A 22,664-nucleotide genomic window follows, 5' to 3' on the forward strand; every position below is an offset into this window, starting at 1 on the left:
TAGGAGACGTCTCCTCTATATACTGAGCCCCTGTATATACCTGTGAGGATATATTCCTATAGGAGACGTCTCTTCCTCTATATACTGAGCCCTGTATATCCCTGTGAGGATGTATTCCTATAGGAGACGTCTTCTCCTCTATATACTGAGCCCCTGTATATACCTGTGAGGATGTATTCCTATAGGAGACGTCTCCTCCTCTATATACTGAGCCCTGTATATCCCTGTGAGGATGTATATCTATAGGAGATGTCTCCTCCTCTATATACTGAGCCCTGTATATCCCTGAGAGGATGTATTTCTATAGGAGACGTCTCCTCCTCTATATACTGAGCCCCTGTATATACCTGTGAGGATGTATTCCTATAGGAGACGTCTCCTCCTCTATATACTGAGCCCTGTATATACCTGTGAGGATGTATTCCTATAGGAGACGTCTCCTCTATATACTGAGCCCCTTTATATCCCTGTGAGGATGTATTCCTATAGGAGACGTCTCCTCCTCTATATACTGAGCCCTGTATATCCCTGTGAGGATGTATTCCTATAGGAGACGTCTCCTCCTCTATATACTGAGCCCTGTATATCCCTGTGAGCATGTATTTCTATAGGAGACGTCTCCTCCTCTATATACTGAGCCCCTGTATATCCCTGTGAGGATGTATATCTATAGGAGACGTCTCCTCCTCTATATACTGAGCCCCTGTATATCCCTGTGAGGATGTATTCCTATAGGAGACGTCTCCTCCTCTATATACTGACCCCTGTATATCCCTGTGAGGATGTATATCTATAGGAGACGTCTCCTCCTCTATATACTGAGCCCCTGTATATCCCTGTGAGGATGTATTCCTATAGGAGACGTCTCCTCCTCTATATACTGAGCCCTGTATATCCCTGTGAGGATGTATTCCTATAGGAGACGTCTTCTCCTCTATATACTGAGCCCCTGTATATACCTGTGAGGATGTATTCCTATAGGAGACGTCTCCTCTATATACTGACCCCTGTATATCCCTGTGAGGATGTATTCCTATAGGAGACGTCTCCTCCTCTATATACTGAGCCCCTGTATATACCTGTGAGGATGTATTCCTATAGGAGACGTCTCCTCCTCTATATACTGAGCCCTGTATATCCCTGTGAGGATGTATTCCTATAGGAGACGTCTCCTCCTCTATATACTGATCCCTGTATATCCCTGTGAGGATGTATTCCTATAGGAGACGTCTCCTCTATATACTGAGCCCTGTATATACCTGTGAGGATGTATTCCTACAGGAGACTTCTCCTCCTCTATATACTGAGCCCCTGTATATACCTGTGAGGATGTATTCCTATAGGAGACGTCACCTCCTCTATATACTGAGCCCTGTATATCCCTGTGAGGATGTATATCTATAGGAGATGTCTCCTCCTCTATATACTGAGCCCCTGTATATCCCTGTGAGGATGTATTCCTATAGGAGACGTCTCCTCCTCTATATACTGAGCCCTGTATATCCCTGTGAGGATGTATTCCTATAGGAGACGTCTCCTCCTCTATATACTGAGCCCTGTATATCCCTGTGAGGATGTATTTCTATAGGAGACGTCTCCTCCTCCAAATACTGAGCCCCTGTATATCCCTGTGAGGATGTATTCCTATAGGAGACGTCTCCTCCTCTATATACTGACCCCTGTATATACCTGTGAGGATGTATTCCTATAGGAGACGTCTCCTCCTCTATATACTGAGCCCTGTATATCCCTGTGAGGATGTATTCCTATAGGAGACGTCTCCTCTATATACTGACCCCTGTATATCCCTGTGAGGATGTATTCCTATAGGAGACGTCTCCTCCTCTATATACTGAGCCCCTGTATATCCCTGTGAGGATGTATTCCTATAGGAGACGTCTCCTCCTCTATATACTGAGCCCTGTATATCCCTGTGAGGATGTATTCCTATAGGAGACGTCTCTTCCTCTATATACTGACCCCTGTATATCCCTGTGAGGATGTATTCCTATAGGAGACGTCTCCTCCTCTATATACTGAGCCCCTGTATATCCCTGTGAGGATGTATTCCTATAGGAGACGTCTCCTCCTCTATATACTGAGCCCTGTATATCCCTGTGATGATGTATTCCTATAGGACACGTCTCCTCCTCTATATACTGACCCCTGTATATCCCTGTGAGGATGTATTCCTATAGGAGACGTCTCCTCTATATACTGAGCCCTGTATATCCCTGTGAGGATGTATTCCTATAGAAGTCTCCCCTATATACTGAGCCCTGTATATACCTGTGAGGATGTATTCCTATAGGAGACGTCTCCTCCTCTATATACTGAGCCCCTGTATATCCCTGTGAGGTTGTATTCCTATAGGAGACGTCCCCTCCTCTATATACTGAGCCCCTGTATATCCCTGTGAGGATGTATTCCTATAGGAGACGTCTCCTCCTCTATATACTGAGCCCTGTATATCCTTGTGAGGATGTATTCCTATAGGAGACGTCTCCTCTATATACTGAGCCCTGTATATCCCTGTGAGGATGTATTCCTATAGGAGACGTCTCCTCCTCTATATACTGAGCCCTGTATATCCCTGTGAGGTTGTATTCCTATAGGAGACGTCTCATCCTCTATATACTGAGCCCTGTATATCCCTGTGAGGATGTATTCCTATAGGAGACGTCTCCTCCTCTATATACTGAGCCCTGTATATCCCTGTGAGGATGTATTCCTATTGGAGACGTCTCCTCCTCTATATACTGAGCCCTGTATATCCCTTTGAGGATGTATTCCTATAGGAGACTTCTCCTCCTCTATATACTGAGCCCTGTATATCCCTGTGAGGATGTATTCCTATAGGAGACGTCTCCTCCTCTATATACTGAGCCCTGTATATCCCTGTGAGGATGTATTCCTATAGGAGACGTCTCCTCCTCTATATACTGAGCCCCTGTATATACCTGTGAGGATGTATTCCTATAGGAGACGTCTCCTCCTCTATATACTGAGCCCTGTATATCCCTGTGAGGATGTATTCCTATAGGAGACGTCTCCTCCTCTATATACTGATCCCTGTATATCCCTGTGAGGATGTATTCCTATAGGAGACGTCTCCTCTATATACTGAGCCCTGTATATACCTGTGAGGATGTATTCCTACAGGAGACTTCTCCTCCTCTATATACTGAGCCCCTGTATATACCTGTGAGGATGTATTCCTATAGGAGACGTCACCTCCTCTATATACTGAGCCCTGTATATCCCTGTGAGGATGTATATCTATAGGAGATGTCTCCTCCTCTATATACTGAGCCCCTGTATATCCCTGTGAGGATGTATTCCTATAGGAGACGTCTCCTCCTCTATATACTGAGCCCTGTATATCCCTGTGAGGATGTATTCCTATAGGAGACGTCTCCTCCTCTATATACTGAGCCCTGTATATCCCTGTGAGGATGTATTTCTATAGGAGACGTCTCCTCCTCCAAATACTGAGCCCCTGTATATCCCTGTGAGGATGTATTCCTATAGGAGACGTCTCCTCCTCTATATACTGACCCCTGTATATACCTGTGAGGATGTATTCCTATAGGAGACGTCTCCTCCTCTATATACTGAGCCCTGTATATCCCTGTGAGGATGTATTCCTATAGGAGACGTCTCCTCTATATACTGACCCCTGTATATCCCTGTGAGGATGTATTCCTATAGGAGACGTCTCCTCCTCTATATACTGAGCCCCTGTATATCCCTGTGAGGATGTATTCCTATAGGAGACGTCTCCTCCTCTATATACTGAGCCCTGTATATCCCTGTGAGGATGTATTCCTATAGGAGACGTCTCTTCCTCTATATACTGACCCCTGTATATCCCTGTGAGGATGTATTCCTATAGGAGACGTCTCCTCCTCTATATACTGAGCCCCTGTATATCCCTGTGAGGATGTATTCCTATAGGAGACGTCTCCTCCTCTATATACTGAGCCCTGTATATCCCTGTGATGATGTATTCCTATAGGACACGTCTCCTCCTCTATATACTGACCCCTGTATATCCCTGTGAGGATGTATTCCTATAGGAGCCGTCTCCTCTATATACTGAGCCCTGTATATCCCTGTGAGGATGTATTCCTATAGAAGTCTCCCCTATATACTGAGCCCTGTATATACCTGTGAGGATGTATTCCTATAGGAGACGTCTCCTCCTCTATATACTGAGCCCCTGTATATCCCTGTGAGGTTGTATTCCTATAGGAGACGTCCCCTCCTCTATATACTGAGCCCCTGTATATCCCTGTGAGGATGTATTCCTATAGGAGACGTCTCCTCCTCTATATACTGAGCCCTGTATATCCTTGTGAGGATGTATTCCTATAGGAGACGTCTCCTCTATATACTGAGCCCTGTATATCCCTGTGAGGATGTATTCCTATAGGAGACGTCTCCTCCTCTATATACTGAGCCCTGTATATCCCTGTGAGGTTGTATTCCTATAGGAGACGTCTCATCCTCTATATACTGAGCCCTGTATATCCCTGTGAGGATGTATTCCTATAGGAGACGTCTCCTCCTCTATATACTGAGCCCTGTATATCCCTGTGAGGATGTATTCCTATAGGAGACGTCTCCTCCTCTATATACTGAGCCCTGTATATCCCTTTGAGGATGTATTCCTATAGGAGACTTCTCCTCCTCTATATACTGAGCCCTGTATATCCCTGTGAGGATGTATTCCTATAGGAGACGTCTCCTCCTCTATATACTGAGCCCTGTATATACCTGTGAGGATGTATTCCTATAGGAGACGTCTCCTCCTCTATATACTGAGCCCTGTATATCCCTGTGAGGATGTATTCCTATAGGAGACGTCTCCTCCTCTATATACTGAGCCCTGTGTATACCTGTGAGGATGTATTCCTTTAGGAGACGTCTCTTCCTCTATATACTGAGCCCTGTATATCCCTTTGAGGATGTATTCCTATAGGAGACGTCTCCTCCTCTATATACTGAGCCCCTGTATATCCCTGTGAGGATGTATTCCTATAGGAGACGTCTCCTCCTCTATATACTGAGCCCTGTATATCCCTGTGAGGATGTATTCCTATAGGAGACGTCTCTTCCTCTATATACTGACCCCTGTATATCCCTGTGAGGATGTATTCCTATAGGAGACGTCTCCTCCTCTATATACTGAGCCCCTGTATATCCCTGTGAGGATGTATTCCTATAGGAGACGTCTCCTCCTCTATATACTGAGCCCTGTATATCCCTGTGATGATGTATTCCTATAGGACACGTCTCCTCCTCTATATACTGACCCCTGTATATCCCTGTGAGGATGTATTCCTATAGGAGACGTCTCCTCTATATACTGAGCCCTGTATATCCCTGTGAGGATGTATTCCTATAGAAGTCTCCCCTATATACTGAGCCCTGTATATACCTGTGAGGATGTATTCCTATAGGAGACGTCTCCTCCTCTATATACTGAGCCCCTGTATATCCCTGTGAGGTTGTATTCCTATAGGAGACGTCCCCTCCTCTATATACTGAGCCCCTGTATATCCCTGTGAGGATGTATTCCTATAGGAGACGTCTCCTCCTCTATATACTGAGCCCTGTATATCCTTGTGAGGATGTATTCCTATAGGAGACGTCTCCTCTATATACTGAGCCCTGTATATCCCTGTGAGGATGTATTCCTATAGGAGACGTCTCCTCCTCTATATACTGAGCCCTGTATATCCCTGTGAGGTTGTATTCCTATAGGAGACGTCTCATCCTCTATATACTGAGCCCTGTATATCCCTGTGAGGATGTATTCCTATAGGAGACGTCTCCTCCTCTATATACTGAGCCCTGTATATCCCTGTGAGGATGTATTCCTATAGGAGACGTCTCCTCCTCTATATACTGAGCCCTGTATATCCCTTTGAGGATGTATTCCTATAGGAGACTTCTCCTCCTCTATATACTGAGCCCTGTATATCCCTGTGAGGATGTATTCCTATAGGAGACGTCTCCTCCTCTATATACTGAGCCCTGTATATACCTGTGAGGATGTATTCCTATAGGAGACGTCTCCTCCTCTATATACTGAGCCCTGTATATCCCTGTGAGGATGTATTCCTATAGGAGACGTCTCCTCCTCTATATACTGAGCCCTGTATATACCTGTGAGGATGTATTCCTTTAGGAGACGTCTCTTCCTCTATATACTGAGCCCTGTATATCCCTTTGAGGATGTATTCCTATAGGAGACGTCTCCTCCTCTATATACTGAGCCCCTGTATCTGTCTTTAGCAAAGAAAACATCAGCAGAGTTTTATTTAAAGTCATTGGGTTCATGCAGTTCCAGAACCAACATATAAGCAAGAATAGAGAAATCCTCTGCACTCCAGTATAAGTGTATATTCCTTTATAGCATCAGGTTTCCAGATACAGAATCAACGTTTCAGTCCCTTCAGGACTTGAGAAATGATTCTTTGAGGGGCAGGAAACATCGCTGTTGTATTTTGCACATGATGCAATTAACCTCTACGTGCACGTTCACACGGCGGAATGTGCGCAAAACTTACTGCTCATTATTTTCAAAGGGGATTCCACTGTCCCATTCACACAGCAGAATTTGTGCGGCAGAATGAAACTCCGCATTCGGGATTCCCCAAAATTTTAAGACGTATCTTTAAATTGAGCAGATTTCTGTTTAAAGCCCCAGTAAAGGAGTACTGCAGCCGAAGACAACTTATCCCCTATCCGCAGGATAAAGGATAAGTGTCTGGGAGTCCCAGTGGTCGGCCCATACGGGGACCCCGAACTGCCGCGGCTCTGCACAACTAACGCTTGTGTCGTCTACCTAGACAAACGCGCCTCCTCCATTCAGCTCTATTTGAGCGGCGGGAGGGCACGAGCACTGCATCTCCACCTCTCCCATAGAGATACATGAAGGGGGCGTGTGGGCGGCATCGACACGCAGCTCTGGGTCCCCATATGGGAGATAAGGGGATAAGTTGTCTTCAGCTGCAGTACTCCTTTAGGGTACGTTCACACGTGCGGATTTACAGCGTATTTTACGCTGCGCATCCGCCGCTGAAGGACCTCTGTATGGTGCCCTTAAATGTGCCTGCTCAGAGCGGCAATACGCCGCCCCGAGCAGACACACTGCAATGTGTGAGTTCACTGCGTATACGCGGTGTACTCGCACACATCGCGGCCCTTCCCCTGCTCAATGAGCTAGGCCGAGAGCTGCCGCAATGTGCGAGTATACTGTGCATGCGCGTGGCGACTCGCACATCGCAGTATGTCTGCTCGACTCGTAGCGGCGTATTGCCACTCTGAGCAGGCACATATAAAGGCAGCATGTAGGCGGTCCTTCAGCGGCGGATCTTCTGCGAAATACGCTGCGAAAATCCGCATGTGTGAACGTTAATTAGAACGGAATCTGTGTTGAAAGCTCAGAAATTCCGCTCAAATTCCGCAAAACTGCAAAAAACCTGCCGTCTGATTTTCTGAGCAGAGTTTGAGCAGAATCATAAATATTCCGCTGTGTGAACATGGCCTAAGGATTTATCCTGGAGCGCTGCGGTTTTCTTTTGATTTTTCCATCTGTCAGTCTATCCCCCTTTACTTGGTTTTCTATCGTTAAAGGGTAACGCCGGTGGAAAACTTTCTTTTTTTTAAATCTACTGAAGCCAGAAAGTTAAACTGATTTGTAAATTACTTCTATTAAAAAATCTTAATCATTCCAGTACTTATCAGCTGCTGTATACTACAGAGGAACTTCTTTTTGGATTTCTTTTATGTCTGACCACAGTGCTCTCTGCTGACACCTCTCTCCGTGTTAGGAACTGTCCAGAGCGGGAGAAAATCCCAATAGCAAACATATGCTACTCTGGACTTTTCCTAAAATGGACAGAGTTGTCAGTGGAGAGCACTGTGGTCGTGACAGAAAAGAAATCCCTAAGGAAAAGAATTTCCTCTATTGTATACAGCTGCTAATAAGTACTGGAAGTTGATTTAAAAAAAAAAAAAAAAAAAGTTTTCCACCGGAGTACTCCATTAATGATCTTTGAGGTGACACCTTTTATGCCTTATGGCTGTACCCCTTGCTCCTATTATATTGTCATGGTTGTGTAGCCCAAACTGTGAGGCGCATATTAATGACTAATCTTGTACAGTGACCCCTCGACATATGATCATTTCAACATATGATGGCCTCTCAGAGCCCATCGTATGTTGAAGGCAGCCTCGACATACGATGCTGCTGTGTGTCGGGGCCATCGTACAAACAGCTATCTGACAGCGCTGACAACTTCAGCAACTGACAGATAGTTGTTTAATGTCCCTGTGTGCCCCGTTCTGCCTCCTGTTACTCACATGCTGTCCTGCTAACTCATACAGGCTTCCACTGTGAGCTCCATGTAAGCCCCGCCCCCCAGTGCCGCCATAGCCAATAGCCTGCAGCATCTTGCTGCAGGCATCCAATGAGCTGCTGGCTGCCCTCCCCTTCCTTTCCTATAGAGCTGTAGTTGGCAGGATGGTAATGGAGGACATTCTGTCCCCCCTGAAGGTATTTAAAGAACTGTACAGTCACATACAATACATATACACACTATACACCCCATACATCAATGTTTCCCTATCAGTGTGCCTCCAGCTGTTGCAAAACTATAACTCTCAGCATGCCCAGACAGTCAATGGCTGTACATGCATGCTGGGAGTTGTAGTTGTGCAACAGCTGGAGGCACCCTGGTTTGTTAAACACTCCCCATACACTCCACATACAATGGTCATCCCAGAACCAATTGGCAGTTTCCCATAGAGATATGTATTCAACATACAATGGTTCCGAGGCCCCAGAACCAATTACCATTTTTACATAGACATATGTACTCGACATATGATGGTTTCAACATATGATGGTTCTCCTGGAACCAATTAATATCATATGTTGAGGGACCACTGTACTGATCCTAATGATATACTAAAATTAGGAGACAAGCGAAAGGTAGACTGAGCAATAGCTGTTATTTTTGCATGGACTTGTGTCACAGGTAGTGAGGCCTGGTCACCCCCCTGGTCTGTTTGGAGAGGTCCAGGCATCCCCTTGGTCTGCTTGGTAGGACTCCAGTAGAAAGACTTGAGAACCCCTAGCATATATCATTTATAAATCCTCAGCCTCCAAATAAATAAAAATAAATAAAAAATAATAATGTTAGGATAACCAGTCTTATTTTTTCCCCTCTATTCTTGTGTTTAAAGGGGTACTCCGGTGGAAAACTTTTTTTTTTAAATCCACTGTTGCCAGAAAGTTAAACAGATTTGTAAATTACTTCTATTAAAAAATCTTAATCCTTCCAGTACTTATTAGCTGCTGAATACTACAGAGGAAATTCTTTTCTTCTTTTGAACACAGAGCTCTCTGCTGACATCACTAGTACAGTTCTCTCTGCTGACATCTCTGTCTATTTTAAGAACTGTCCAGAGTAGGAGAAAATCCCTATAGCAAACATATCCTGCTCTGGACAGTTCTTAAAATGGACAGAGATGTCAGCAGAGAGCACTGTGCTCGTGATGTCAGCAGAGAGCTCTGTGTTCAAAAGAAGAAAACAATTTCCTCTGTAGTATTCAGCAGCTAATAAGTACTGGAAACCTAATAAGTACTGCTCTGGACAGTTCCTGAGACAGAGAGAGATGTCAGCAGAGAGCACTGTTGTCAGACCGAAAAGAACAACTCAACTTCAGCAGCTGATAACTATTAGAAGGATTAAGATTTTATTAATAGAAGTAATTTACAAATCTGTTTAACTTTCTTGCACCAGTTGATAAAAAAATAAAAATAAAATAAAGTTATCCACCGCTGTACCCCTTTAACAGCCCTGGACATGTCACATGAAGCCAGTAGTTAGTGAACATGGTAATTTCCTGCTGATTTAGGCTGCTTTCACACTATAAAATGTATCCGTTTTAAAGATCCGTTTGATGTTCCGTTATGAAACCCCTGAAAATCGGCCATTAAACGTCCGTTAGAAAATCCCATTATAGTCTATGGGTTTTTTACATTATCCGTTTTAATCCGTTATAGTCCATTATTAATAGCGGACGTTATTTTGTTACGGGAAAATGAACGGAAGATATAGTAACGGGAGAAATAGTGCATGCACTATCTACTGTCACAAAATAATGTCCGCCAATAATAACGGACTATAACGGATTAAAACGGATAATGTAAAAATCCCATACACTATAATGGGATTTTGTGACGGACGTTTAATGGCCGATTTTCAGGGTTTTCATAACGGAACATCAAACGGATCTTTAAAACAGATTACTTTTATAGTGTGAAAGCAGCCTTAGACTTGTCGATAGAGATGAGCGAACTTACAGTAAATTCGATTCGTCACGAACTTCTCGGCTCGGCAGTTGATGACTTATCCTGCATAAATTAGTTCAGCTTTCAGGTGCTCCGGTGGGCTGGAAAAGGTGGATACAGTCCTAGGAAAGAGTCTCCTAGGACTGTATCCACCTTTTCCAGCCCTCCGGAGCACCGGGAAGCTGAACTAATTCATGCAGGAAAAGACATCAACTGCCGAGCCGACAAGTTCGTGACGAATCAAATTTACTGTAAGTTCGCTCATCTCTACTTGTCGTCCATATAACTTCTTAAAGGGATTGCGTATTAAAGACATACGCCCCATTTGGACATGTCCCTTACTAGACATTGTTCTCCATTCAGGTCCTTCCCTCTAAGAGCACCAATTTTCACAGACATGTATTTAGATGCTTGTTCCTGTTAACTAGAACAGTATTTTCCAAAAGAGTGTGTCTCCAGCTGTTGCAAAACTACAACTCCCAGCATGCCCGGACAGCCAAAGGCTGTCCGGGCATGCTGGGAGTTGTAGTTTTGCAAAAGCTGGAGACACACTCTTTGGAAAACATCAACCTAGAACATTGTTTTTTATTTATTTTTATTTTTTTTTACTTATTCATTCTGATTTCCACCATTTGTATAGTCGTGAGATCCTCCTCTGTCTAAGGTGACCAGTCCTGCATCATCCTCGGTATTATTTACCTTTCTTTTGCTGTTCCATAGATCTGATTTCCACCCTTGTGATGAGAGATCTTACATCACTTACTCACCATTAGAGATGAGCGAACTTACAGTAAATTCGATTCGTCACGAACTTCTCGGCTCGGCAGTTGATGACTTTTCCTGCGTAAATTAGTTCAGCCTTCAGGTGCTCCGGTGGGCTGGAAAAGGTGGATACATTCCTAAGAAAGAGTCTCCTAGGACTGTATCCACCTTTTCCAGCCCACTGGAGCACCTGAAAGCTCAACTAATTTATGCAGGAAAAGACATCAACTGCCGAGCCGAGAAGTTTGTGACGAATCGAATTTACTGTAAGTTCGCTCATCTCTACTCACCATGCTTTATGACATGCTGTCCTGTCATGTATCGGGTATTCTTTATTGGTTGTGGATAGAGATGAGCGAACTTACAGTAAATTCGATTCGTCACGAACTTCTCGGCTCGGCAGTTGATGTCTTTTCTTGCATAAATTAGTTCAGTTTTCCGGTGCTCCTGTGGGCTGGAAAAGGTGGATACAGTCCTAGGAGACTCTTTCCTAGGAATGTATCCACTTTTTCCAGCCCACGGGAGCACCTGAAGGCTGAACTTATTTACACAGGATAAGTCATCAACTGCCGAGCCGAGAAGTTCGTGACGAATCGAATTTACTGTAAGTTCGCTCATCTCTAGTTGTGGATTTTGCTGTGGTAATCCACAATGATTTGCTTGCGATTGAGTTGCTTAATTTAATTTCCCCTTCAGTCGAGGGGAAAAAACATCATAGGGGCAAACAATACACTATAGAAATTGGCTTACTGTGAAAAATATCCCTACCACAGGTCACTCTCTGCACTGGAAAACTTTTTTTTTTTTTTTTAAATCAACTGGCTCCAGAAAGTTAAACAGATTTGTAAATTACTTCTATTACAAAATCTTAATCCTTCCAGTACTTCTTAGCGGCTGTATACTACAGAGGAAATTCTTTTCTTTTTGGATTTATTTTCTCTCACGTGCACAGTGCTCTCTGCTGACACCTCTGTCCATTTTAGAAACTGTCCAGAACAGCATATGTTTGCTATGGGGATTTTCTCCTGCTCTGGACAGTTTCCTGACATGGACAGCGGTGTCTGCAGAGAACACATTGTCAGACTGAAAAGAAATTCAAAAAGAAAAGACCTTCCTGTGGAGCATACAGCAGCTGATAAGTACTGGAAGGAGTAAGATTTTTTAATAGAAGTAATTTACAGATCTGTTTAACTTTCTGTAATCAGTTGATTTAAAATAAAAAATAAAAAAAAATAAAAGCTTTCCCCCGGAGTACTCCTTTAAGCTCGGTTCACATATGTACGATTATCTGGACCCATTCCAGTTGGATGCAGCAAACTAAATCTTTTGCCTCGGACGGTCCATCTGTTGCCCCGTAGGAGTAAATGGGGCTGGGCACAAGCCCTATCTACCATATGGCATAGTTGCCCTCCTATGTGCTTTTGATGGAACAAAAATAGCTGCATGCTGATGTTTCTCGATCCGGTGCTAGCGTTCCAGCTGGCATCTGTGCCAGATCACTATACGCTGGCAAAATATTCGGAGTTTTCCCCTGTTGCCAGTCTGGAAGCAAAAATCAAGAAGGTGACTGTTGCTCAAGATTTCTATTAAAGGGGTACTCCGGTGGAACTTTTTTTTTTTTTTTTTAACTGGTGCCAGAAAGTTAAACAGATTTGTAAATTACTTCTACAAAAAATATCTTAATCCTTCCAGTACTTATTAGTTGCTGAATACTACAGAGGAAATTCTTTTCTTTTTGAAACACAGAGCTCTCTGCTGACATCTCTGTCCATTTAAGGAACTGTCCAGAGCAGCATATGTTTGCTATGGAGATTTTCTCCTGCTCTGGACATTTCTTAAAATGGACAGAGATGTCAGCAGAGAACAGTGTGCTGGTGATGTCAGCAGAGAGCTCTGTGTGGGGAAAAAAAATCCAAAAAGAAAAGAATTTCCTCTGTAGTATTCAGCAGCTTATAAGTACTGGAAGGATTAAGATTTTTTTTTATAGAAGTCATTTACAAATCTGTTTATCTTTCTTGCACCAGTTGATTAAATAAAAAAACAAAAAAAACAAAAAAAAAAACATTTTTTTCTTTAAAGGGGGTTATCCAGGAAAAAACTTTTTTTTCAACTGGCTCCAGAAAGTTAAACAGATTTGTAAATTACTTCTATTAAAAAAAAGCTTAATCCTTTCAGTACTTATGAGCTGCTGAAGTTAAGGTTGTTCTTTTCTGTCTAAGTGCTCTCTGATGACACGTGTCTCGGGAAATGCCCAGTTTAGAAGCAAATCCCCATCTTCTAAACTGGGCGTTTCCCGAGACAGGTGTCATCAGAGAGCACTTAGACAGAAAGGAACAACCTTAACTTCAGCAGCTCATAAGTACTGAAAGGATAAACATTTTTTAATAGAAGTAATTTACAAATCTGTTTAACTTTCTGGAGCCAGTTGAGATATATATATATATATATATATATATATATATATATATATATATATATATGTTTTTTCCTGGAATACCCCTTTAAAGACGTTTTTTTGGGAATTACAAATATTTACAGATGGTAGGTGGGATTGAGAGGGTGGATTTAAAAAGCAAACAAACCCCCCCCAAAAATCCCTGGTCCAGCACTGCTGCTGCCCTCCATGCCATCTCCATACATTGGGCACAGGATGCTAATCTTTGTCCTGACTAGTCATGTGCCCATCACCACTGTCAATCTCTGAAAACATCTTTTATATGTGAACAATGTCCAGGAAATCTTATTTAGAAATGTATACAAATGACATGCACTGACGGCGGGGGCTATTAAAATGTCGATGTGTGAAACCGACTATTCACAACACGACATCATTGAGTTGTATGGAGATAGGTTTTAGCATGGGTATATAGGGGGAGATTTATCAAAACCTGTCCAGAGGAAAAGTTGCCCAGTTTCCCATGGCAACCAATCAGATTGCTTCTTTCCTTTTACAGAGGCCTTGTGCAAAATCAAAGAAGCGACCTGATTGGTTGCTATGGGCAACTGGGCAACTTTTCCTCTGGACAGGTTTTGATAAATCTCCCCCATAGCCTCTAGGTCAGTGTTTCCCAACCAGGGTGCCTCCAGGTGTTACAAAACTACAACTCCCAGCATGCCCGGACAGCCTTCGGCTGTCCGGGCATGCTGGGAGTTGTAGTTTTGCAACACCTGGAGGCACCCTGGTTGGGAAACACTGCTCTATGTTGATCGCTGTATTTGCCAGGTGCGGCTGTACTTACTTTAATTTGAAAACCGTACGGAACCGTATTGAAAACCGTATACATTGACTCTCCATTGAAAACCATATGCCAAACGATGTGTCCGTTTTGTATCCTCTACGGTTTTGTCAGTTTTTTTTCCTGTACCCAAAACAGTAGCCTACGGCTGGGTTCACACCACGTTTTTGCAATACAGATCCCGTATCAGGTTTTTGGATGATAAATGGATCCCTTAAAACCGGACTAAACGGGATCAAAACGTGTGTACAAATTTTAACCCTTCTACGGTTTGAAAAATTATGTCCGGATGCATCCGTTTTTTTTTAAGAAAAAAAAATATATACCGTAAGTTTTTAACTTTTCACTCTATGAATAAAGTTTCACTTGTTTGATTGAAATTCCAAGAAAAAACTGTGCAAAGTCAAAAATCATATGGTGCAAACTAGGGATCGACCGATATCGATAATCTGTGACCTTTCAGGCTGATAGCCGATAACTTATACCCATATTCCGGTATAGGTTATCGGCTATTTCTCCCCGCGGCGGGGCAGAAGCCATTGCAGATCAGTGATTTAAAGCGGGTGCTTTAAATCAATGAACTGCAGCGACTTTTGCGGGGCCAGAGACCGCTGACGCCACCCGCTTCTCTCCCCCTACCTGTCCCTAGTCCAACTACCGCCGCTGCCCCATTGCCCCCCCATCCCCGGTTTTATAGTTACTTGTTCCCGGGGTCTGCGATACTTCTGGCTCCGGTGGCGTCCTGTGCTGTCACTGTGCGCACTGACGGTGACGTCGCGTTGAGGATGTCACTCGTCATTGCGCTTCGCAGCGCACAGGAATAGCACAGGATGTTGCAGGAGCCAGAAGTATCGCGGACCCTGGGAACAGGTAATTATAACACCAGGGATAAGGGAGGCAATGGGCAGCGGCGGATGTGGCCAGAGGATGGGGAGGCAATGGGGCAGCGGCGGCGGTATGTGGCCCGAGGATGGAAAGGTAATGGGGCAGCAGCAGCGGCGACGGTATGTGGCCAGAGGATGGGGAGGCAATGAGGCAGCAGCGGCGACGGTATGTGGCCAGAGGATGGGGAGGCAATGGGGCAGCAGCGGCGACGGTATGTGGCCAGAGGATGGGGAGGCAATGGGGCAGCAGCGGCGACGGTATGTGGCCAGAGGATGGGGAGGCAATGGGGCAGCGGCGGTCATCTCTGGCCGGAGGGCGGGGCATTATCGGCATATCGGCAAGGTAATTGCCGATACCGATAATGCCCAAAATCGTGAATATCGGCCAAACCGATAATCTGTCAATCCCTAGTGCAAACCGGATGGAACCATACGCACATACGGTTCTCTACGGTTCCTATTGACTCCTATGTTAAAAAAAACGTATACGGTTTCCATATGGTTTTCCACCTGGGCCAAAAACCATGGTAGACTGTGGTTTTGGGTACGAGAAAGAAACAGACAAAACCGTACAAGACGCAAAACAGATGCAACCGGATGCATCTTTTGTCAATGCGTACAGTTGTCAATACGTTTCCGTACGGTTTTCACATTGAAAACGTATATGGGAACTGTATTGCAAAAACGTGGTGTGAACCCACCGTTATTGGTCTGGGTGAAAAAACGTATTGAAACGTATCCTTTTTTTTTTTTTTTTTTTTTTTTAACATGGGAGTAAATGGGAACTAAGCAGAACTTTATGTGCATACGGTTCCATCCGGTTTCCACCATACGATTTTTGACTTTGCACAGTTTTTTTCTTGGAATTTCAATCAAACAAGTGAAACTTTATTCATAATGGAGTGAAAAGTTAAAAACCTATATGTTTTTTTTGTTTTTTTTTAAACGGATGCAACCGGACATCCTTTTTCAAACCGTATACGGATTAAAATTTGTACACATGTTTTGATACAGTTTAGTCAGTTTGCAAAAACGTGGTGTGAACCCAGCCTTAGTTATTCCAGCATAAGCCGTCATCTCTTTTGCAGCGTCCTGATGTGGCCGATTGGACTTTGCTTACAGCAGGGGATTATTATTTTTGGGTACATAACTGCTATAGCTCTTTAGTTGAGGTCTGATATCCAGAGCAGCTTTTAATGTTTTGACTCGTGCTTTCTGTATTTAAAGGATTAATCGCTCTCTCCAGCTGCAGAATGGAAGTGAAGGTGGATGCTGTGATCTGAGGCCCCGCAGTGCTTTGTGAAGTGCACCCCCTGCAGAGTTCCTGGCACAACCCGAGCTCACCTTGCCTTTGGACTCTTGTCGTTCTTCGCCGAGAATCTGTAGACAGTAAGAGAGGGCAATGTTCAACAAGCTTAAGAATAAGCTAGCAGAGGAGGCAGCCAAAGCTCCTCGGCCTGGGGGTGCTGCCCGCATCCCACGCTCCATCAGCAAGGAGTCCATCACATCTGTTGGGGCTGATTCTGGGGATGACTTTGTAAGTAACAGGTGACATTACACTTTTTCTCTGATTCTAGGGACTTTTAAAAGAGCATTGCAATAAAAACATATAAAGCAATTCCATAGGAAATGCCATAAATATCTGATCGATGCAAGTTCTTCTGGAATGCAAAGGCAACTTTCTGCCGCAACCTATAGGAGTTACAGAAACAGCCAAGTATGCTTGCTCAGCTGTTACCATAAAGAGGCACTGTCATTATAAAAAACTTTTTATATTTTGTAGTGCTACTGATAAGATGACTTTTTTTTTTAAATATACATTTATAAAAAAAAAATTCTTTTAAATTTTACTAAGAAATCAAAAATGAAAAATCCTCCACTACGGGTCATCTGTCTTAATGCAAACAGACTACTCTGTATTTTGCAGCATACTGGATATTGGTCGTAAAGTGTGTTGGTATCCAGTATAGGAGATCACCATTACAGTCTTCAGCTGTTCCTAAACTGCAACTCCCATGATGGAAGTTATAGTTTTACAACAGCTGGGGGTACAATCTTTGTAAAACTCTGTTTTAGAGCTGTGTATTCTCCAGCTCTTGCAAAACTACAGAGAAAGGATGGGTGGGCATGCTGGGAGTTTTGCAACCGCTAAAGGCAACAATGCTCTAACACAGTGCTTTATAAACACTGCAGCTCTGGCTGTTGCAAAGCAAAACTACAACTCCCAGCATGCTTGAATAGCCAAAGCTTTCTCTGACTCCTGAATCACAAAGATGCTGATCAGACTTTCATATATATAATTTTTTTTTTTTTTTGTGACAGGTACGCTTTAACTTCCAAAGAGTTAAATATAGAACACTGTAAACGTAAAGGGGTATTCCAGAGAAAAAATATATTTTTAAATTACTTTTATTTAAAAATATCAATCCTTCCAGTAGTAATCAGCTGCTGTTTCTATCCAGTCAGACACTGTTCTCTGCTGCCACCTCTGTCTGTGTCAGGAACTGTCCAGAGCAGTAGAGAATTTCTATAGTAAACTTCTCCTACCATGGACAGTTCCTGGGTATTTGAAGGCTTGGCTTTTTAAAATACTAGTAATTGACAAATCTGTTTAGCTTTCTGTTACCAGTTGATTTCAGAACAACTTTTTCCCTCCTGAATACCTTTTGTTAGGAAAGCTTCAGCTATTTTGAATGGGGTCTTATATAACTACGGGTGTAACCTTCCACTGTAAGGCTATGTTCATGTGGGCCTAAAAGTACAGAACGCCTGCCTGAAAAATAAGTGCGGACATTCCGCTCATTTGACTGACCAGCAGCCGATTGGACCGCTTGGAAATGTGCCATCTCATAGATGGCAAGGCGTTTCCTTTTGGAATCTGCAAAAACATTGAACATATTCAATGTTTTTGCTAATGCCAGAATAAGGATTTCCACGCCAGAAACATCTGGTGCTGAAATTTTGCCATGTGCACAGTGCAGCAGAATCCCATTGAAATCAATGGGACTCTGCTGCTGCAGAATTTCCGCATGGAATGCTTATGCAAAATTTCGCACAGAAATTCTGCCATCTAAACATACTCTATCCTGCCCGTGAAAAGAACAAAAGCATTACTGGGAATTAATCTGTACAGAACAAGAAGTCTCTGCTTAGTTTAGTATTATAATTTAGTTAAAATTATTAATAGTAAAAAAGAAACAAAAAAAAAAAATTGCCAACATTTCTTTAAAAAAAATTGGTAACCTAAAAATTTGATTTTACAATTTTATTTTTTTCTGATAACACATTCCCTTTAAGACATCTTTGCAATTTGCTTTTAAGTAACAAGATTTTCCTTAGAGGGGTAGATCGCGGGGGTCTCGCCCCTGGGGGACCTATGCGATCTCAGCTGCAGCATCCCTGCCATTCGGTGCATGGAGCGAACTCCGCTCCGTGCCTGATGACTAGCGATGCCTGCTACCATGCCCCTTCCATTCAGGTCTATGGCAGGAGGCGTGATGGCTATGTAGTTTTGCAACAGCTGGAGACACACTGTTTGAAAAAAACAAACAAACCTAAGAACATGGTCTTACTACAGCTGTCTGTTTTTACATGTACTTACATATTCAATTCTTGTTTTCCAGGCCTCCGACGGCAGCAGTTCTCGTGATGATTTGCCATCACAAATTTCCAGAAGGAATGATCAGATTCGTAGACTGGAAGCCAAATTATCAGGTGGTGATATCTGTCGCACAATAGTATGACCTTATTTTTGATATTTGAAATTCACAGCTTTTTGACATGTCACAGATCAAAACTTTTTACATGTCTCTTTTTAATACGTCAAAAGTTTTTTAAATGACGCTAGCAATATAAGGCAAACATAAGTGTCCGGGTGACTTGGGGTCACGCAGAATAGGATTGCAGGCAGCAGGTTGTGTATGGGCTGTAAGTTGTCATATAAATGGCATTACCTGCAGTAAAGGAAAATAATTATTTTATCCCCTGATGACAAAGAAATTATCAGTCTATAATTTTTATTGGTAGAGAAAAAAAATCATTTTAAATGAGTTATGAATTGATGTGCATTTTACTCAATAATATTAGTGTTTAATCTCCTTTCGGTGAGTATGAATTCTGGCTTCCAGATGTCTTTTTATATAGGTAAAGGGAGTGCTCCTAATCTCAGTTTGACATATGTCCACAGAAGCAATGAGATTCCAAACTCTCCACAATGGCCAAGACCACAGAGCTGTCCAAGGATGTCAGGGAGAGGATTGTAGACCTAAACAAGGCTAAAATGGGCTACAGGACCATCACCAAGTAGCTTTGTGAGAAGTTTACAACAGTTTGTGTTAGGGATCGATCGATTATCGGTTTGGCCGATATTCACGATTTTGGACATTATCGGTATCGCCAATTACCATGCCGATAATGCACCGTACCGCCTCCCCGGCCAGAGACTGCCGCCGCTGCCCCATTGCCTCCCCCATCCCCGGTTTTATAATTACCTGTTCCCGGGGTCCGTGCTACTTCTGGCTCCTGCGACGTGCTGCGCAGTGCAATGACGAGTGACGTCTTCAACACGACGTCACCGTCAGTGCGCACAGTGACAGCTCAGGACGCCGCCAGGGCCAGAAGTAGCGCGGAACCCGGGAACAGGTAATTATAAAACCGGGGATGGGGGAGGCCATAGGGCAGCGGCGGTGGTTGGACTAGAGAGGACCCCTGGACAGGGGGAGAGTAGCGGGCGGCGGCGGCGGTCTCTGGCCCTGCAAAAGCCGATGCAGTTCATTGATTTAAAGCGCCCGCTTTAAATCATTGATCTGCAGCGGCTTCTGCGGGGGGGTTGTTTGGGTGGAAATAGCCGATAATTTATTCCGGAATATTGGTATTAGTTATCGGCTATTGGCCCGAAAGGTCACATATTATCGGTATCGGCCCTAAAAAATTGATATCGGTCGATCCCTAGTTTGTGTGATTATTCACAAATGGAAGATACACAAATTATCTGTCAGTCTCCCCCAGTCGGGAGCTCCATGCAAGATCCCCCTCATGGAGTTTCAATGATCATGATAACATGGAGGAATCAGCCCAGAACTACATGGGAGGATCTTGTCAAGGCAGCTGGGACCATAGTCACCAAGAAAACAATTGGTTAAAAACTATACAGTGAAAGCCTAAGATCCTGCATCGCCCGAAAAGTCCCTCTGCTCGAGAAATCACATATACAAGATTGTCTGACATTTGCCAGTGAGCCTCTAAATGATTTAGAGGAGAAAAGGATGTTAGTGTTGTGGTCAGATGAGACCAAAATCAAGCTCTTTGTGATCAACTCATCTCACGGTGTTTGAAAGAACGAATGCTGCCTATGACCCCGAGAACATCATCCCCCACCATCAAACATGGAGGTGGAAACATTATGCTTTGGTGGTGGTTTTCTTCTAAAGGGACAAGACACCATCAATGCATCAAAGGGACGATGAATGGGATTATGTATTGTCAAGTCTTGGGTGAAAAACTCCTTCTCTGCATTCCGGCATAGCAGTGACCCAAAACATGAAGAAGCGCATTAAGGGGCCTTGCCAGTCTTTAGATCTTAAAGGGGTTATCCACCATGAGGGGATTTTAGTACATACCTGCCAGGCAGTAATGGGCATGCTTAGGAAGGATCTGGGCTTGTCTGGGGGTTAAATGGCTTTGTTGTGAGATTACTATAAAGTCTGTGAACAGGTTATTTCCTGTTGGAGTTTGTTCCCTTAAACTACAAATCCCATCATTCCTTGTTTGTAAGTGTGAGGTCACTTTACTCCCTCCTACCCATCAGTCACTGAGTACGAAGTCATTTTTTTTCAAAGGGGTCAATTACAATGAAAATTATAGACTGATCATTTCTTTGTCAGTGGGCAAACACACAAAATCAACAGGGGATCAAATACTTTTTTACGCTTATATCATTGTTCAGTTTATGAAGACTGTTGGGGGTTTGTTAGGTGTGTTTGCACAGTTGTAGTTTTGTAACAATCAGGTTGGGAAACACAGACCCATTCAATGGTTTTAGTGTAAAGGGTGGCCATGGATGTGTGATCTCCTGCATCAGACTGGCTTACCATAGTAGCAGATGATCCCCTGGTGGGTCTAGACTATGATGCAATAATAAACCACATTTCCGAGTGGATTCAGCAGAAAGAATTTCCGCTGCAGATATTTCCGCCATATGCATGGTGCAGAACGATCCCATTGAAAACAATGGGAGTCTGCTGCAATGGATTTTCCCACCGTGAATGGGGCCTTTATGGTTTGACTTCCAATTGAGTTAATGGACCTTGTGTCTAGTAATGTGCAATGATAACTATCTAGTTTACAGTGAAATAAAGAGTGGATGTGCATATGTATATAGATAGAGGGTGGGCCTTCATAAATATAGCCCAGTGTTTCCCAACCAGGATGCCTCCAGCTGTTGCAAAACTACAAATCCCAGCCTTCGGCTGTCCGGGTATGCAGGGAGTTGTAGTTTTGCAACAGCTGGAGGCACCCTGGTTGGAAAACACTGATATAACCTATGGTGGGCCATGCCAACACTGTATATTTGTTCAGCTCCCTTTTAAACCAGTGGGGTCTCTCCTCCAGATTTGTGACACGTTGAACTCTTTTCAGGGAACTGTATACTCTTTTTTTTTTTTTTTCTTTTCTTATGTTAACAAATACAATGTATGTTACTTTATTGAAATATATCCCAGTTCACGTGTATTTAGTTTTCTTTCATCTGATCCTGTATATTAAAGGGGTACTCCCATGGAAAACATTATTTTTTTTTTTTTTTTTAAATCAACTGGTGCCAGAAAGTGAAACAGATTTGTAAATTACTTCTATTAAAAAATCTGAATCCTTCCAGTACTTTTTAGGGGCTGTATACTACGGAGGAAATGTTTATCTTTTTGGATTTCTCTTCTGTCACGACCACAGTGCTCTCTGCTGACCTCTGCTGTCCATTTTAGGAACTGTCCAGAGCAGGATATATTTGCTAGGGGGATTTTCTCCTGCTCTAGACAGTTCCTAAAATGGACAGCAGAGGTCAGCAGAGAGCATTGTGGTCGTGACAGAAGAGAAATCCAAAAAGATAAACATTTCCTCTGTAGTATACAGCCCCTAAAAAGTACTGGAAGGATTAACATTTTTTAATAGAAGTAATTTACAAATCTGTTTAACTTTCTGGCACCAGTTGATAAAAAAAAGTTTTCCACGGTAGTACCCCTTTAAGAAGCTCAACGCTCTTAATATGGTTGATTTTTCCTGTAAATGTCTGACCTTTTTTAGTGCATCCCAGTAGTAAATTGATGTTGGAAGTGTGACTATCCCTGCCCTTCTCCCACTCATGTTTTTTTTTTATATATTTTTTCTTTTCTTTATTTTCTCCCCTTCTGTTTTGTC

The 22,664-nt window shown here is 43.2% G+C and overlaps 1 protein-coding gene across 4 annotated transcripts in view; it reads left to right on the plus strand.

Annotated features, from left to right (window-relative positions):
- GOLGA1 (golgin A1) overlaps positions 1 to 22,664 on the plus strand; it is an 85,439-nt gene that overhangs the window by 15,896 nt on the left and 46,879 nt on the right. For 3 of the 4 annotated variants that reach the window (XM_056540590.1, XM_056540593.1, XM_056540594.1), the window contains exons 2-3: positions 16,482 to 16,791; positions 18,878 to 18,968. In XM_056540590.1, coding sequence (XP_056396565.1) covers positions 16,657 to 16,791; positions 18,878 to 18,968 — 226 coding nt within the window. In that variant the 5' untranslated portion in view covers positions 16,482 to 16,656. Of the gene's footprint in view, positions 1 to 16,236; positions 16,397 to 16,481; positions 16,792 to 18,877; positions 18,969 to 22,664 lie in introns of those variants that run through there. The other variant, XM_056540592.1, reaches the window with a different exon arrangement.

The sequence above is a fragment of the Hyla sarda genome, chromosome 9 (genome assembly GCF_029499605.1).
Source record: "Hyla sarda isolate aHylSar1 chromosome 9, aHylSar1.hap1, whole genome shotgun sequence".
NCBI lineage: Eukaryota > Metazoa > Chordata > Amphibia > Anura > Hylidae > Hyla > Hyla sarda.